Raw genomic sequence first — 18,172 nt, forward strand, 5'->3', positions numbered from 1 at the left:
AAGAACTTACTGGAGAATGCATAAAGAAGGTGCATTTCTTTGTATCAGGATAGGCCAATGAATTTCTAATGAATTTGTGCTGGTTTAGTGTCGTAAATACTAGTGATACTTTTTGAATTTATACGTATGAAAAATATTGGCAATACATACAGTGGGATCATTGTTACATGTTTATCACGGGCCTGTTGGTGTAGAACTTGTACAGTAAATGTGAAATCTGGGAAATTTTATAAAATTTGTTTTCCTTGTACATCCTTGGCGGCCCCTGTGGTGGAGTGGTTAGCACAAAAAGCAAAGTAAAATTAAGCAAATCAATTTTGTACATTCTTTTCTCTATGTGTGTTCTTTATTTAAATTTGGAAAGTCAGGTGAAGTGAAACTTCAAATTATTTCTTTCTAGTGAGCAGATTGGAACAATTCGGACCAACTGTTTGGATTGTCTTGATCGCACCAATTGTGTACAGACCTTTTTTGGGCTTGAGGTATGTGGCTATCAATATTTCTTTACTGTTTTAGTACTGTTTTTCATCCAATTGCAGTATGACACTTCATTGTCAGTTTAACTAATAACCTGTTATATTTCAAAGAAAGTACTTTGATGTATTACTTAGACCACACATGTATGCTCAATAAAAACATATTTGTTTGCAGTTGACTATTTTGTCGGGAAATAATCATTATAACAATGGGAGTGATTAATGATGTGCTGCTTATAACAACAAAATCAAGATTGTAAAAATGAATGAAATGATTTTAGTCTTATTTCCTTCAGTTATGACTTGGGTTGATATAATATACATTTAGCATATCATACTCAAGTTATTCATAGTCGGATAATTATAGTTTTGGGATATACGTACACACAAAATGTACTACTTATTGTGTCTCCTTAACGTGAATACATTTTTGGAATTGAAATATAATCTAGTTCAACATTGGTCTAGAAATCATCATGGATCATTTCTACAAATGTGGTGAGTATGATTACACTTCAGTATTGGCACTCACCAAAATGTGTATGGTACTTCACGATGAAATTAAGCTTGTACTTCTGACAGCTCACAAGGATTTACACTGTGTGGTTTTGTCTTGCTGTAAGAAGCAGTGTAGACATACATTATGAAGAAATTTCTTTTTAATTTATTAAAAGAAATGTGTGTTAAGTTGGTATAATATTTTCAGTAATATTTTGTGTACAATGCACAGCACACTTTAATAACACAAAATGTTATTTTCCCTAGGTTTCTTTCAGCACAAGTTAAACTTTGATTATTTACTTATTGCAACTTGAGTGCATTTATTGCTGCTATACCAAATCCAACATGTGTGGTAAAAATAGTTTGAAAGAAGTTATAAAATATAATTTTTAAAAAAAATGATCACTACATTAGTGTTTTTGGCGTTGGTGTCATGTTTATAGTAAATTAAAATATAGGAAGTACAAGTTTAATTTGTTGTAAATATGGCTGAAGTGTGTTGCTGTTTATATCCTGAAAATTCTTGAAAAGCTTTCAGAAACTGTGGTAATAGATTTCAGGAAAGGGCACAATAGGCATGCTTTAAACAACTTTGTTACTATTAGACATGAAAAATGAAGAGATGTTTAGCTTTGTCAAAGTAATTTTTCATGTGAATATCTTCATCTATTTGAAGCATTTTTTTTCGTAGCAATCAACACGCTTCTTCACCTTGAACATCATCAAGTACCATTCTACTTGAGGCTTAGCTGGGCCTTTAGTGTGTGTGTTCAATCAATGACTTTTCCAAAATATCCATTGTTTCAAAGAGACGGATAGTCAAGACTGAAAATGTGTATTTGACTTCCTCTTGTAGCATCCAGGATAAGATTGCATTGACTGTTGTTTAAATACTTGTAACGGAACATAGGTCTATACTGTCACATAACTACTGCAAATTACTAGACAACAGAAAATGTTTTTCACAAACACTGTACAAAAGAGACTTGTTTTTTGGTATGTCATTTCTGATACAGTATTGATGTTTAAGGTAGGATAAATGTGCTTGCAATATTATCTTGATATTCCAACAAATTGATATTCTACCAGTTGCAGAGGACATCTTAAAAGATTGTAAAATGTGGGGAAGGGAAGAAATAAATCTGCTATCAATCCTTTACATAGTTGTGCTTACTCTTAGTGCATTTTTGATTTTAAAGCACTAATAGATACTAGACCATTAAAATTACCTTTGTAGAATGTTCATGTCTGCATAAGTATGAAATGAGATGGAGTCTCTCTGAGATTAGGTTATCGCTATAGCTCTGTTGTCCTTCTCAAGTCTTAATCTTGGTGTAAGTTTGAATTGTACATCTGATGCCATGAGTCCAGCTCCAACTTTAAAAATTAGGATAAAGGAATATCTGTCTTCTGAACATGCAAAATGGAATGAGAAGAAAAATGACTAGCCTTATTCAGATCATATCCTTGGATGTCACTGGAAACATAAAGTTTATTTTCTTGTATCAAGGTCCAGTTGATTGCATAAAATGGCTAAATGAAGATGAACTCTGTGTGTAAAGTTGGAAGTATATACAGGGTGGGAAATAACCTTTTGCTAGGTTCCCACAGTAAATAGTAAGAACAATTAAGAAATTGTGGTAATACCAAATGTTTACCACGACAATTGTGGTTACAAAAACAAAATTAAAAGTTAGTATGTGCGCCGTTTGCTTCTCTCACAGCACGAAGACGATCAGGGTAGGAGCTCAGAAAATTCGCAAACAAGTTCGTATTCCATTCCATGTCACGGAGGACTTGTTCCAGATGTGCAAGGAGTGTTGCTTGGGAATAGCGGTCCTGTCGGCATTCCTCTATCATCAAGGACTCGACTGCATCCTTCAGAATAGCCCCAAAGTGCTCTGCTGCATTCAGGTCCGGTGATTCACCCGGCCATTCAGAACTGCTGAAGAAGTCAATGCCACTTTGCTGAAGAAGGTCTTGGGTAGTATTTGCCTTGAAGCATGGTGCTTTGTCGTGAAGGAAGCAGACCTCCATTGCATCCAGGGTATTGTTGGGATCCTTGAGGGACGGAATAACCTTGGCAGTCAAGATTTCTTCTCTGAAATACTCCCCATTCCAGCTTTCACCTTCCTCCTTGATGACCCACATAATTCATTTGGCCGTGAAACAGATGAACACTCCAATGCAGTCTGGTTTCTTTGAAATTTCCTGATAGTGTTCATCATCAGCAATGTCCTCAATGCACAATGATCTCACACGATCGTTCTGATAGTTTGATCTCTGAACCGTCCAAATGAATAATTCATCACTTGGTGCAAGATGAAGGAAATCTTCTGTGTCCCAATTCCTCAGAAAGTCACAGAACCAGAGGCGATCCTCAATATTCAAAGCAGTCTTCATTGGTTTGGGAATGACGTGGAATGGTTTGCAACCTGATCTTGCACGGTAATTTCCAACAGTTTTGGATGTCACATTCTTGCCCCGAACTTGAAAAATTTCTTTGGCAACGGAGGACTTGCATTTCCCATTGTTTCCACTGATGATGTCTTTGCTTTCTTAAGATAGTTTTTGTGGAAGCCCACCACTAAAGTGAGCATAGCAATCATCGTACGCTTTCTTAAAATTGTCAGTTACCAAACGTTCACTTCGATGCAGTTTCTTCGCGACCCATTTGCGATTGATGAATGCTGCTCCACCTTCCATTGGTTCTAGAAATGCATTGGCTCCTTTCCGATCGACAACTCGCTGCTCCTCAAGGTCATATAATAGATTTGCCATCTTGAAATTTATTCCTGCAACACAGAAGAAAGCCTACTTTAACACACCACACTTGAAATGACTCCATGTTAACACAGTTTTCTTGCAGACCCCTAGCAAAAAGTTATTTCCCACCCTGTATGTAGTGAAGTTTCATATGAGGCAGAATGTTAATGAAATATAAGTTTATGTATGATTTTATATATATACACTGTAGTAATAATTTCATGTATGATTTTATCTATATACTGTCGTAATGATACATGCAGAAGAACCCCTATTTTACATTTCCAGATTTTATGTTTTTCTCCATTATACATTTTACCTTATCCTAATGAAACAATGCATCATAAAATTTTCGTGGATTATAAGCTTTTTATTTTCAGTCTATTGAAAAATGAATCAGGGTTTCACTGTACATGTATAAACTGTGGTTATATACATGCTAAAAGTGGGTTGTATTATTCATTATGCTAATAATTAATTCACAGATTTAATAAAGTAAAAATGAAGGTTATGCTGCAAGAATTACATGAGTGTCATACTCATGAATTGGCCCTATGTGTATTGTTTTCACTATCATATCCATTTAGAGAATACAAGAATGTAGGATTACTTCCTGGCATGACAGGCATTTCTGTGATTTTTTTTTAAATGTTGAAGTAAATTAGCTATTTAAGAATTATTTCTAAAAATAAGGTACAATTAATTTGTTTGTGTTTAGACTCTTTCCAAGCAACTGCAGTTCTTAAATCTAATGGAGAAACAGCAGACAGTGTCTCGTTTTGAAGAAGTTTTTCGTCAAATGTGGATCAACAATGGAAATGAAGTAAGCAAAATATATGCAGGAACAGGAGCAATTCAAGGTGGTTCAAAGGTTTGTAATGTTCAGTGTAGGTAGTTTAATTATTTTTAAGGCCTCAAATGCATGTAAATTGTGTTATGCAGTGGACTCTTTTCAATTCGAACTAGGATAATTCTAATTATTCGGCAATTCGGACAGACGTTTATTTCCCTTGAAATCATCTTTAATGATACTTGAATTAAAAGGAATCCACTGCATTATCTTTTCGTGTTTCACTTTTCGTTAAATTTCTTCATTTACAACAATAAGCATAATGCATTGCTGATTTATTTGAATATTTCCAGTTCTTGAGAAAGTATTGAATTAAAGTAGGGATGGGTCAATACAAAATTTTGGCCGATACCAATAAAGTAAAAGTACCGATAGAAAATTTACCAATCCCGATAATCATGTTCTAATGATACGATATATAATCCCATATGATAGATTGAAAACCTGAATGGTTCGTTTACTTCCTTAATAATTGTGTTTTTCCAGGTGACTGCATTGCAAAAGAAGTTGTATTGTTTAGACATTTACTTTTTTAAAAACTAGGCCATGGAAGTTATCCAAAATAATTATAACAAAATAGCAGAATTTTGCACTAAATTGTGACACATTTACATATATTGGATCTGTAAAATAATTGGGGCTCTTGGACTGATAAACTGATACTGATATGCCTAAATCGACTGATACCAATAGAGTACCGATTAATCTGTCCCATCCCTAAATTAAAATAATTCTATGAAAACACAAAATTTATTGTTTGTTAATGCTTACACATTTACTGAAATTGTCAGCTAGGTAACAATATTGCAGTTCCTTTCCTGCACCTCAACTTTACTGTTAAAAATTATGCCTTTCTGCTGCTTAACATGATGGTGTGTTGGTGAGCACAAGAAATTTGAGATTTTAAGTCATTTTGTACATCTCTATGCCTAATCACAATGCAGGTGACTTAGATTGTGGAAAGTAATATGTACTTTTTTAGTACCTGAGAATTCATTAGGTGTTAAATACTTGTAACTATTATTCAGCCTCTGTGCTGTAAAGATTTACTCTTTAACAAATGCATTAAATTTGAGTTTTCCTGGACCAAATCAAAAGATGATCCAGAAAACAAAAACCACAATGAATTTAGAAATAACAAGACAATTTAGATGTGCAAAATCCAACACATCAAAGTTTCACATTCCCAGATTTTACATTTTCCTGCTTTATACGTTTTTACTTTTTTGCCGCCAGTAAAGTAAAATGTTTTATCCCCCCCATACACATTTTCTTTTCCTGATTTATAAGTTCTTTAGCCTCCTCGATGGCATAGTGGTAACATCATTGCCTTGTAATCAAGGGGTCCCAGGTTCGATACCTGATGGAGGCACACAGTTGTTCAGGGCCCATTTTAGCTGTAGGTCCAGTCCCAATTAACCTTTCTGTGCATTAAGTGGACTTAAAAACAACAAGTCGAACAATCAATAAGTACTTCAGTCTCAGTCCAATGAAAAGTGTTCAAGTAAGATCCCACTGTGCCATGCAAGTGTAATGAAAATTTAGCATTATAAACCTTGTATAATAAGTATGAGCGCAATGCTTAAGTGAAAGTGTGTAATTTTTAATTTAATTTCAGCTGATGGATGGGGCAAGATCTGCAGCAAGAACAATCCAGAATAATCTACTTGACAATAGCAAGCAGGAAGCAATAGATGTTTTACTGCTGGGAAGTACTTTAAATAGTGAATTAGCTGATAGGGCACGGATTTTGTTGTCTTCCAATATGCTGCATGGTAAGAATTTTTAAAGAATTTTATTATCATGGTTGTATCAGGTTAATAGTGGCATGTCAGCAATAATATTGCAATTTTGAATTTCTTCCTGCAGTAACAGTTTTTTAGGAAGCTTATTTTCTAACTTTTTGTAAATAAATATGTGAATCATTAAATGATATAATTATGATTGTTTTTTCGGTAAGTTCTTTTTTTATACACCTTGCACAAATATCAGGGGATAAATATGAACTGACACTTTCCAACACCAGTATTGATTCCACCGGTATCAGTATCAACTCATCAATGAATTAATACAAGACTACATCTTGATTTCACCTTTTGGTGCCTGATCGTCTCGATCGAGATGCTCTTAGGTAACCCTCGGGTGCCCAATCGTCTCGATCGAGACGTTTTGTCAAGGTCGTAGTTGTTACGTTATAACTTCGCTATTTTTGGCTAGATTCACAGTATAAAAAGTATAAAAAACTTACGTTAGTGAGTATAATAGTCGTAAGACTCTTGCAGATGACTTTCGCGAAGCTACGCTTCGCTTCTTCAGGTATTTCTTTTCAGTAGAAGAAGAAGTGAAGCGTAGCTTTGTGAAACGTCGTCTGCAAGGAGTGTTACGATTATTATACTCACTAACGTAAGTTTTTTATACTTTTTATGCTGTGAATATACCGTGCGTTCATTTCGATCTTCAGCCGAGACATCGGGAGAAGTGTGGCGGGTGGCGCTGACAGAGATGCCGACATTTGCACCCTGTAATGCCCGCTTATTTTTATGGACATATGCAGACATTTATATAAATATTGCCAAACGAGCACTAACCTGTGTTATAAGAGTATGGTTTTAAATTTAGTAGCTTAGTGGCTGTATGTGCTGATGATTTTGACATGCCTATTTCCTGTGAAACATGGCGTAGAGGTTTGTTTGGAGAACGTTCTAACGCTGCACCAATTTCATCGAGTTTTGCTTCGGTTAGAATCCTTCGTTTTTGCTTAGACGTTTTAAAATTTAATGATCCAGTTTTCTCGTAATTTAAGGACAAGATGTCTAACCATATCTCTATGTGGAGGTGAAACGCCTGGGAATTTCTGTACAAATTGCCTACACATGTCTCGACACAAGTCTGTTTTCACGTAAGTGTCATACATAAGAATTCTTTGTTCTAACATGAACCTTGCGGCTGGCATTCCAATCATCTCACTGACACAACACACATACACACTGCAATAACACAAACAAGTAACGGCAAGTAACCAAGAATATCACTCTTGCGCACAGTATGAAATTAACACGCTCTTTGTTTACATCTGCTCGCCACTATATTCACAGCTCTGTCTTCATCTAGTTGCGAAGGAACAAAAAACTCTAGCTCGGAGATTTCGGATTGCAAGGAAGCTCACGAAAACCATTGACTTTTAACGGTTTTGTCTGCAGCGTAATCTTGATACAGTGTTGCACATTCGAAACCTCCAAATGATCCCCATCGACACACAACTCTTTCAAGGATATAAACTTAAGCAGGACGTTACTGGTCAAAACAATGATTAAAATGTTTTATTATCTGTGGCTCTTAACATCGTTTCTAAAGCGTATTTATTTGTGTATATAAGGGCAGAACTCGGATGAATTACAGAATAACTTTTGCATGTTATAACACAGATTAGTGCTCTTTTTTTGTAATATTTATATAAATGTCTGCATATGTCCATAAAAATAAGTGGGCATTACAGGCCGCAAATGTCTGCATCTCCATCAGCACCGCCCGCCACGCTTCTCCCAACCTCTTGGCTGAAGATCGAAATGAACGCATGGTATTTAGTGAGTAAACACACAAATTTTCAAAATATGAAATTTTGGCTAGAATTCAGATTTTCTTTTTTCATATTGTTGTTAACACATGTATTTAACAGGAATGATTGTTGCACGTTTTTTTTTTAAGAAAATGGCAGGGGAAAAGGAGACTTTTTTTTTGCATCTTTTTTCAAGAGAAAAATTTGCTGTCAAAGGAAGGCTGGCTTTGTTGTTCTAAAAAATGGGGATTTTCCCCCCCTCCCTCCAAGAAAAAAGTACATGACAGTGTCGACATGCACATGGAAATTATCGCTGGCATGTAAGGAACACAAAAATATTGGCATTATTATCGTGTGACCAATGTAACATGAGTTGTACCCCCAAAAGGAATGGTCAGCACGCCACTGATTCAAGCTTCAAAATGCAGTGTTGCCTTGAAATGACTGTAGCTCAGAGGTTAATTGCCCTCGAGAGATGAATCATATACCGTTGTACGCAGAATGAATCACAGATTCAGACGATATAAAATTTATGCACATTCAGCATATATATGGAGGGGTTAGGGGGGAAACCCACAAAAAATCTTTTTTTTAAAAAAAAAATTGAGGCCCAAAAATGGCCTTGGGCTCTAAAAGGTTAATAGCACACAAATACAATGGAAAATGAACATGTTAATGATGGAAGTGTAAATATTTTTTTGGTATTAGTAAAAAATATAATAACTGATTTGTTTGTTTTAGCTCCAACAAGTGTTCTTCGTGAAATGTGCAAGCGTTACCAAGAATATACGTTTCCTATGAATATTAGAGTGGCAGTTGGCACATACAATGTAAATGGAGGAAAACATTTTCGGAGTGTTGTGTACAAGGATGTCTCTTTGGCCGATTGGCTTCTTGATGCATCAAGGCTGGCAAAATCACAATGTAAGTATGTCTGTAAGTTAGTATTGTAAAATAAATATTTAAAATTTTTATTAGAATAACAGTTTATTATTTTGAAGGAATAAATGTCCATGAAATAAAAAGTCCATCATTCTTATTTACTTCTGGTCAAATAAAATGATAGAAAAAAATGTACTATATCGTTATCAGCCAATATAGGCATGTTGGTTTATAATTTTATCGATCTGATATGTCTATTAATATCTTGTAGTTCAATATTCTGCAAATTTGAACAGAAGAAGGTTTTTTTTTTTTTTTTACTTTGTACTGGCCGTACGTTATGTTCATTGAATGTGCGTATTCAGGTTCAAAAGCAACAACGTAATTTTAGACATTACAGGAAAGGAGACGGGAGATCACTTATCGCCATTATGTTAATTGGTTAAGATGTCTTGTGTAAGGGGCTCTCACTTCCACATGAGCAAGAAAATCTGGGCAGAAATACTTAGCACTTTTCAGTAATTACAAGACTAGTGATGATACCATAGGGATGATGAGAAAGCAAATGACACCCCCTCCCCCCCTTGCAAATGAGAAAGAGGTGAAGGTAGTTTCCCGTGCACTTTGCTCCATACTGTGATGCATATATATATATATATATATATATATATATATATATATATATATATATATATAAAAAGCAAGGAGGGCCAAAAGGGCTAAATAAAAATCAAAGAAGGACAAAGGAAACACTCGCAGGACAGTGGAAAAATTGAAAATTTTTGCTAGCTTAGTAGCATCATCGGTGTGAGATGAAAGAGACGGAACCAGAAGTTGGGGCCCTGCAGAGTTGCCAGGTCCCCATCGAAGAAGAAGCGGTGCGTAGAACAAAAAAATAATGTTTCGTCACGAGGCTCGTTGAAAACTGTGAGTGTGTGGGATGAGTTGGGAGGGAGGGTCGGAGGGGGATGTGGGAGATGGTGTGATCAGCACCATGCTTTGGCAGCCCCCCTGCTATTTTGGATCAAATACACATTTTAATGGCATTTAGATGTGCACTAAATTTGGCTGCTCTCAGGAAATATTGCTGCACCCCTTGTTTATTCACTCATTTTTCCTAACCCCATCACTTTACAACATACGAGTTACGCAATATGCATAGAGAAAATATTCTGTCTCTCACGTAGAAGATTCATTTATCCCAACTTCACCCACCGCTTCCCCCACAGAATTGATTTGACATGAATATTTTTCTGTCAGTGAGTAAAATATCACCCTATCTGCCCATAGAAAAAAAAATGATCACTTTAGCTTGTGCGTTTTCAGCTTCATTCTGATAACCAAATGATATAGTGTCCATGAAAAAACTTCAGATTAACAATAATCGAACTAGATCCAATCATATTTCCTTAGGAATCTAAACGAATTTCCATGGAAGAAAAAGTGTCGTCGTTATCCGGTATGGCAAATCCTTATTTTTTCCATTTTCAATGTTGCAAACAAGAAGAAAGGAAAAGTTTTTACAAAAGAAGTCACCCCCTCTTTTTTTCGTTCCTGTGAACTAGGAAGGATTCCGTAAATGTGTGGGCAAAGAAGCAAATGGATGGAGTCCCGTTGTCAATTCTCTACTTGTGTTTTTGTGGAGGAGAAGGCGAACAGACACACCTCAATCACACACATTGTGTCCAAACTCTAGGGAAGGCATCATTTAGAGAGCATCGGTTTGGCAACAGTGCGCTTGTTGTCTGAACCTGCAGCAGAAGGATCGGGCCGTTTCATCTTCATGGGGAATGCAAGAAGTGCGGTTTTCCCTTCCTGTCCCTCTAGGGAGGTATGATAAATGCAACTTGTGCACCTCCTCCCCCTCCCCGTAACCATGCCTTTTCCCTCCGTCCTCTAGCATGAGAACCTAACTTCTGGAAGTTCAAGGTCATGTGGGGAATGTGAAAGCAAGAAAAAGGAGGGAGGGAGGGAGAAGTCGCATAGTCAAGGGAACAGGTTTCTGGCAAATGTTAAAACATTGTCACAGCTCTGAGAACGTATAAAGCAGGAAACGGGAGTTAGAGTGAATGTAAGATCAAGGTGAACATCCTATTAATTAACATGGCCTTTTGCCGGGGCCTGACTGGATGAACGTATGGTATGCCCCAAAATATACAGTACTGAAACTCGCTCACCTCAAACGTGCATGTGCATTTGTCGATGGGGCATAGCTCCAGCCGCTCGTGTTCTCAGTAGTGAAAAGGAAGTTATAACTCGCTAATAATGTGTATGTAGTGTTTCTTTCAGGATAAATAAACTCGCAGATGACAACAATGTAATGTTTGTCTTTTAATTTCAGTACTGTATATTTTGGCGCATACTATATTAAGCGGGAAAACTTATAATGCGGGAGCATATAATCGGGGTTTCACTGTACATTTATTGAGGAGGTCAAGGAACTATTGAGGTTCTTTATGGACCATTTGGAATTTTATCTAAGTTTATCTTGGTAATTTATAGGTATCGGCGAAAATATCATATCGGTCCATCCCTAGAAGAAATAAAATTCCATAGAACTTTGATTTTATAATTTCTAGATTTTCCATTTTCCCCAAATTTTACATTTTACGTCAAGCTCCAAATGTTACAAAATATTCTCAGATTTTACATTTTCTCACATGCTTTCTTTATCCACAGGTTTCATTTTATATATATTGTTCAAATTTTGCACTAAATGTTTTACTGTTCATGTATATCAGTATCAGTAAATTGTAGGGATGGGCCGATATGAAATTTTGGCTGATACCAATAAAGTAACGATATAAAATTTACCGATAACCGATATACTACCGATCCGATATAAAATTAGAAATGGCCCTTGAAGAACCTGAAAGTTTAATTGACCTCCTCAATAAATGTGTGTTTCGAGGTGACTGCAGTGAAAAAGAAATTGCATATTTAGACATTTACATTTTTAGAAAGTTGGGCATGGATATTATCCATAAAAATTACAACAAAATGGCAGAGGTTTGCACTAAATTATCAGATATTTATCGATATAAACCGATACACTGATATGCCTATATCGGCCGATACAGATAGAGTACCGATTAATTGGTCCCATCCCTATAATATAAATTGTATATCAGCACTTCATTGATATCAGTAGAAATTCCATATTGATCTGTTTCTAGTATTTATTAACTTCGCATGAAAAATATTGATTCTTGAACATATGTCTTTTATTTCAAGTAGTTAATGTTGCTCCTTTCTTGATTTCAGCTTTGGTTGATGTGAGTAATGTCTCTGAAGAAACGACTCCCATTGACATATTTGCTGTTGGGTTTGAAGAGATTGTTGATTTAAATGCAAGCAACATTGTAGCTGCAAGGTGAGCATTTCTCTTCAAAAGGTTGTCTATTGATTTTTATGAAGGTGAAATAGAAGATTGATGGTGATGTATGCCAGATAAGAATAATGTGTGTGTGTGTTTGTAAATGATAAATGTTATATTTCTTATGAGAATTGAAAGTCCACCTTGAATCTTTTGAATTATGTTGATCAAGTATATTGCTGTTTGTGTTTATATTAGGGCTGAGCCATGCCAGTGTATTGGTTTCGGAAAGTGTTGGTTGGAATTTATTTACCAATACCAGATGATACTTTTCTGGCATTTTGGTCTTTCACGGGGTCCACAAAAATGCCACACCACACTTTTGTGGAGTCTAATTGTTCTGGAAATTTTAAAGCAGAACTTGTGGTAAATTGATGCATATAATTTGAGTGGAATACGTAGCTGCACACTCATGTTGATCAATATTTTTAAAAAAACATAAATTATCTCTAATAACTGGGAAATGTTAAATGTATACATTATTACTTTCACTGCATTTCAGTTCTGAAAATGCTAAGGCCTGGGGAGAAGAACTGCAGAAAATCCTTTCTAGGGATCGTAAATATGTGATGATTACCTACATACAGCTGGTTGGAGTTTGTCTCTTCCTGTTCGTTCGCCCTGAGCATGCTCCTTACATCAGAGATGTGGCTGTAGATTCTGTGAAGACGGGATTAGGTGGTGCTACAGGTAACTTGCTAGAATGTTTACAAGAATGTATTTTCTTATATAATTTAACCTATAACACTGGTCAACAGCCAAAATGCGACATGAGTGATATGTACAATTTCTAGTCAATATTGGTCCTCTAAATGCAAAACTGTCGTTAAAAATTGTGATTGACTAATTATAATTGAGTTACAGGGCATTGTTGATTTGGAGAAGTTCCCTATATATATGTATGGTATTGCATAGCTGTTAAATGTTGAGTTTTTCTTTTCTTATCTTATCTTTGTTTATTTGTTGTAAGGAAAGGTGGAACTGTTCAAGACCAGCCACAAAACATCTTTATTCATTGTTTTGTGAGATTCATTGGTGCAGTTGTGATTGTGGCTTTATAAAACTAGGTTGAGTGTGTGCATTTGTCTATGATCGTGTTTGCGTATTTCATGGTTCGTTTATGGCAAGGTTGGCATTTAATTACATTGCTGAGTGATTTGGTAAAAAGTGCCACGTAAATGCATTAACAATGCTAACAATTTTTGTTATGTTTGTGGTCAAACTGTGTTTTCTGGACAGCGGAGAAATATTACCCCTGCTGTAAGAACATCCTACAATCTGTATTTTGGTAAATAATGCAAATTCAGAGATAAGACTTGGGCTCCACATTTCTGTTGTAAGACCTGGTACACGAATCTGCTGGACTGGTTGAATCACAGAAGACCATCGATGCCATTTGCTATTCCCATGATTTGGTTGGAACCGACTAATCCTACAGACGATTGTTTTTTTTTTTTTTTTTTTGTATGGTCCCACGAATACCATGTATGTACAATACTAAAAAGAAGACAATTGTATTGTCCAACCCACTACTGGTAAACATATCAAATACAATAGCCATAAAATTCAAAAGATTCAAGTCAAACACACTGCCCACACACTCGTAGACACCAAAATCAAGGAAACGCACGTCATAATGCACTTCCTGCACGAGCTGAACATCACTAGCGGGCAAGCACACCACACTTAGATTCCCCTACTACAACAGTTATCACCCGGAAATAGCAGACGACACAGACCGAGATGCACTGTTAACAACAGTGTACCTAGCGGCAGCCAGAGAACTACAAACAAAAGATGCACGCCAATCAACAGTAGAGCAAGTTCCAACAAGGATGTTGGCAGTGGTCACTGAAATTATTTGATAAAGAAAAAACAGCTTCACGGATAAAAGTGAGTACTAGTTTCTCCATATTTATTTTAATACAGTTAAAGTGTAAAAGTCACATGCACACCAAGCATACATCATTCCACTACGTTACAACATTGGGAAACAAGACTTTTCAACAATACCTCGTATAATTCTTAAACCGGAAGTCGTGTGGCATTTTCATTGTCAGTTTCGTTTTTCAGCATCATGGATTAATAAAGAAAAGTGAATTTTCATCCATGTCGCAAAAAAAAATTAAAATTTGTTGACCAGTGTAATTAGAGGCATGCATATTTTGTTCTTGACAGAAACATGAAATGCGAAATATCACTGTAATGTTCATTTTGCATGTTTTTGAAAGGTGTTGTGTCATGAAATGATGTGAAATGAGCTGCAAAATTCAAAATAAACTCTTAAACATGAAATTTAAGGCTTATTTACAGACTCAACACTTATTATCTGAATTATTCTGAGAGTTATGCAAATCGAGGAAAATTGATTAATCCTGCTGTAAATATTTGTGAAGTAAAGATTGACTCTGTTTCACAGGAATAAACTTAATACTCTGACAACTACATAAATGTGCTATTAGAAGGGAAAAGTTGATTTTGTGTGATAAGTATAGTTTTAAAATCAAATTTAGCATTCTATTCACCATTTTAACAGTGGAATGCTATTTTATATACCACTTTTTATCTCGAAATGTGCCTAGTTTTTGTACGAAAACCTTGAGCTTTTATTCACCAAAAATATGTACCTCTACCTATAATGAAATAGACTGGTGGGCCTCCCTGATGGCATGGTGGTAATGCTGTTGCATTGTAATCATGGGATCCCAGGTTCTATTCCAAGAGGACGCACACACTGGATTAGCTCTGACTTTGAACTGTAGGTCCAGTCCTAATTAGCCTATCTGTGCATAAAGTGGACTTATAACAAACTTTGAAATAGAATGGTATACATTTGAAGTGATTCTCATTATATTGGTGAATTTTGACTAAATTATATATTTTTTTAAGAAAATGTATTTGTTATAATGTGGTACAACAAGTTACAATCTTATAATATAAAATTAATATGTTTTATTTTCTTTTATAGGGAACAAGGGAGCTTGTGCTATTCGCTTTGTTTTCTACAGTACATCACTTTGTTTTGTAAGTGCACATTTTGCAGCTGGTCAGTCTCAGGTTACTGAAAGAAATGCAGATTACGCAGAAATCACACGGAAAGTGTGTTTTCCAATGGTAAGACTTTCTATTTAATTTCTGACACAATTATCTGTGTGCATGTCGTGGGTTTTGTATGGTGACATAATCTAAATTTAGAGTTTTATTTACCGAGTGGACACTTTCTGAAGTTTGAATTATCCTGTGAGTTATGCAATTCACGGAAAATTGATTTATTCTGCTGTAAATATTTGAGAAGCAATGGACCCCTTTATACAGGAATAAATATAATGCTCTGGTAACTACATAAATGTGCTATTGGTAGGGACATGTTTAATCAAATTTTGGATTATGTTCACAATTTTAAAACCAAAATGTCATTTTATATACTGGTTTTGATCAGTTTTTCACCACTGTAACTCCGAAATTTTATTTTATTTACCGCTTTTGAACCCGAAATTGACTCTGTTTTTGTACCGAAATTTTGCTTTTTTATTTACCAAAAATATATGCCTCTATGTATTGATATTGGCCTTCATGGCATGGTGCAAAGCACAGGGGAGCACTTTACTTTTATTTATATTGGTGTATTGGTTTAATTACCAATCCAATATATGTATAAATAGCTTGTAATTTAATTCAAAATTTTTCCATTTTCTTATAACTTTTATGAATATAAACATATATTTCATATGTCAGAATTTTGCGGGTCTTCCCTGATGTCATAGTGCTAAATCAAATTAATACTAATTACAATACATAAATTAATATTATATTATTATTACATGATTAGGTAAAAGGAGTGCACAAGAATAGAGATATAACAGCGCATATTCGTTACGTAACTTACCTGTAGTTAAGATTAGAATAATTTACATAGAAACAAGCACCCTGGCAATGAAATTAATGTCAAATAAATGAATAATTGAATATTTATCAAATAACAAAAATGATGTTACATGTAGTTGGAGAAAAGTAAGTTTCTGATTAATATTTTATGCATATTATTTTGAGTAGTAGTGTACATAAATCTTCTTTGTAATGTCATTCAAATCCGTTTGATCCCAATATAATTCTTGCCATCTAAAAAGTTCAGAGGAAATTAATAACCATCGATTATGCAACAAATGCTAATATTTTCATTAGTTAATTTTAGTACTTGGTGAGTCTTTGGGGGGGGGGGTTGTCCGGACCCTTGGACCCCCCCCTGAAGATGTCCTTTGTGTCCTTCAAAGCCGTATGATCCCAATATAATCCTTGTCTTCCAATGAGTTCAGAGGAAATTATACAACAGATGCTAAAGGAGTATATTTTCATTTAATTTTCGTACTTAATAAGTCTTTCAGGTGAGGAGGGGAAGGTGGTCCAGACCCTCCTCCTAAATATGTCCTTGCCCAGGCTCTATACCTGGTGGAGGCCCTTAGTGGTTTGGATCCAACTTTATATTGCAGGTCCAGTTCCAATTAGACTTTCTGTTCATAAAGTAGACTTAAAAACAAACTCAACATCATCATGATTTTTTAAAGTAAATATCTAAATACACGTTTTGAAATGCAGACATCTGGTCACTACATTAATTAAGGAGGTCAGTGAACTTCATGTTCTTCAAGTGACATTTGCAATTTTCTCATTGATCTGGGTCTGTTGACTCAAGGTGAATTTGATTCAGATCATGCCCTTAACAGAAACCTTTGATCCCTTGTGTTTCCTTAGCTTGTAACTAGTTCTTTCTTTGTGACACTAGTGCTCATTTTATGCAACTATAAAAGCAAAATAGCATGTAAGAATAACTAACTAAATGGTGAGGCTGAACCAATACAAATGCTGATCAGAAAGTATCGGTTGCAATTTTTTTTCCGATATGCCAGCCTCTGTGGCAGAGTGGTTAGCACAGTGGCTACAAAGTCAGGGGTCCCAGGTTTGAATCCGGGCATGGGTGTTCTTTGTGATTAGCTTAAAGTGGCAGAAATGTGAAGTAAAATAAACCCAATCAGTCAATCAATTTTTTAAAGATACCTGCGAATACTTTTACAGCATTTTCATCTTTCCTGGAGTCTGCAAACATGCTGCATGACCTTTTGGCAGAGTCGAATTATCCTATAAATTATGCAAAATTTCAAGTTTTCATTTATTTTTCATTTATTTCGCACCAGCATTGTGGAGAAAAAGTTTTTTTGTTGTTTTTTTTACATTCTAGATATTTTAATATTTTGATGTAATTCTTGGATGTTTTAAAGAAAGTTGAATATACTTTTGAGTACACAAAAAATAAAAATATTTTGAACAATTTTTAATTGTTACTATTTTCAAGTGTGTGTATTATTTTGATTTGCTTTATTTTACTTTGCCTTTTACTTTGCCTTTTGTGCCACTTTTGGCTAATTTGCGAAGATGGAGATGAGTGATGATATGATGAAATTGATGAATGAACGCTCACAAACATCCATGGTCAGGCCAGGATTCGAACCTGGGACTCCTGGCGTAAGTGTGTGTATTAGTATTGGAGGAAATCACAATGGGTATCCATTGAAAGTGGTATCGATTCTGCCCTGCTAATTGTATGTGAAAGGAGCATTTTTGTCAGGGAGAAAAGTGATGACCTTTGAATGAAAACTGACTTACTGTTACATAAATTAGTTCCCCTTTTTTCTGTGCAAGAAACAGAAAATAAAATCATAGAAGGTAAAGCTGTTGCTATCACAAATAGAAGACATTGTATTTGTTTACAT

At 35.3% G+C, this 18,172-nt stretch overlaps 1 protein-coding gene across 2 annotated transcripts in view; it reads left to right on the forward strand.

The window, feature by feature from the left end:
• The window catches only part of Synj (synaptojanin), a 107,709-nt gene that overhangs the window by 37,773 nt on the left and 51,764 nt on the right, over positions 1-18,172 (forward strand). For both annotated transcript variants that reach the window (XM_083117936.1, XM_083117937.1), the window contains exons 8-14: positions 401-482; positions 4,462-4,614; positions 6,212-6,368; positions 8,891-9,073; positions 12,296-12,404; positions 12,910-13,097; positions 15,376-15,521. In XM_083117936.1, coding sequence (XP_082974062.1) covers positions 401-482; positions 4,462-4,614; positions 6,212-6,368; positions 8,891-9,073; positions 12,296-12,404; positions 12,910-13,097; positions 15,376-15,521 — 1,018 coding nt within the window. The remainder of the gene's footprint in view (positions 1-400; positions 483-4,461; positions 4,615-6,211; positions 6,369-8,890; positions 9,074-12,295; positions 12,405-12,909; positions 13,098-15,375; positions 15,522-18,172) is intronic.

This window comes from Lepisma saccharinum, chromosome 2, assembly GCF_977018435.1.
Source record: "Lepisma saccharinum chromosome 2, izLepSacc3.1, whole genome shotgun sequence".
Taxonomy (NCBI): Eukaryota; Metazoa; Arthropoda; class Insecta; order Zygentoma; family Lepismatidae; genus Lepisma; species Lepisma saccharinum.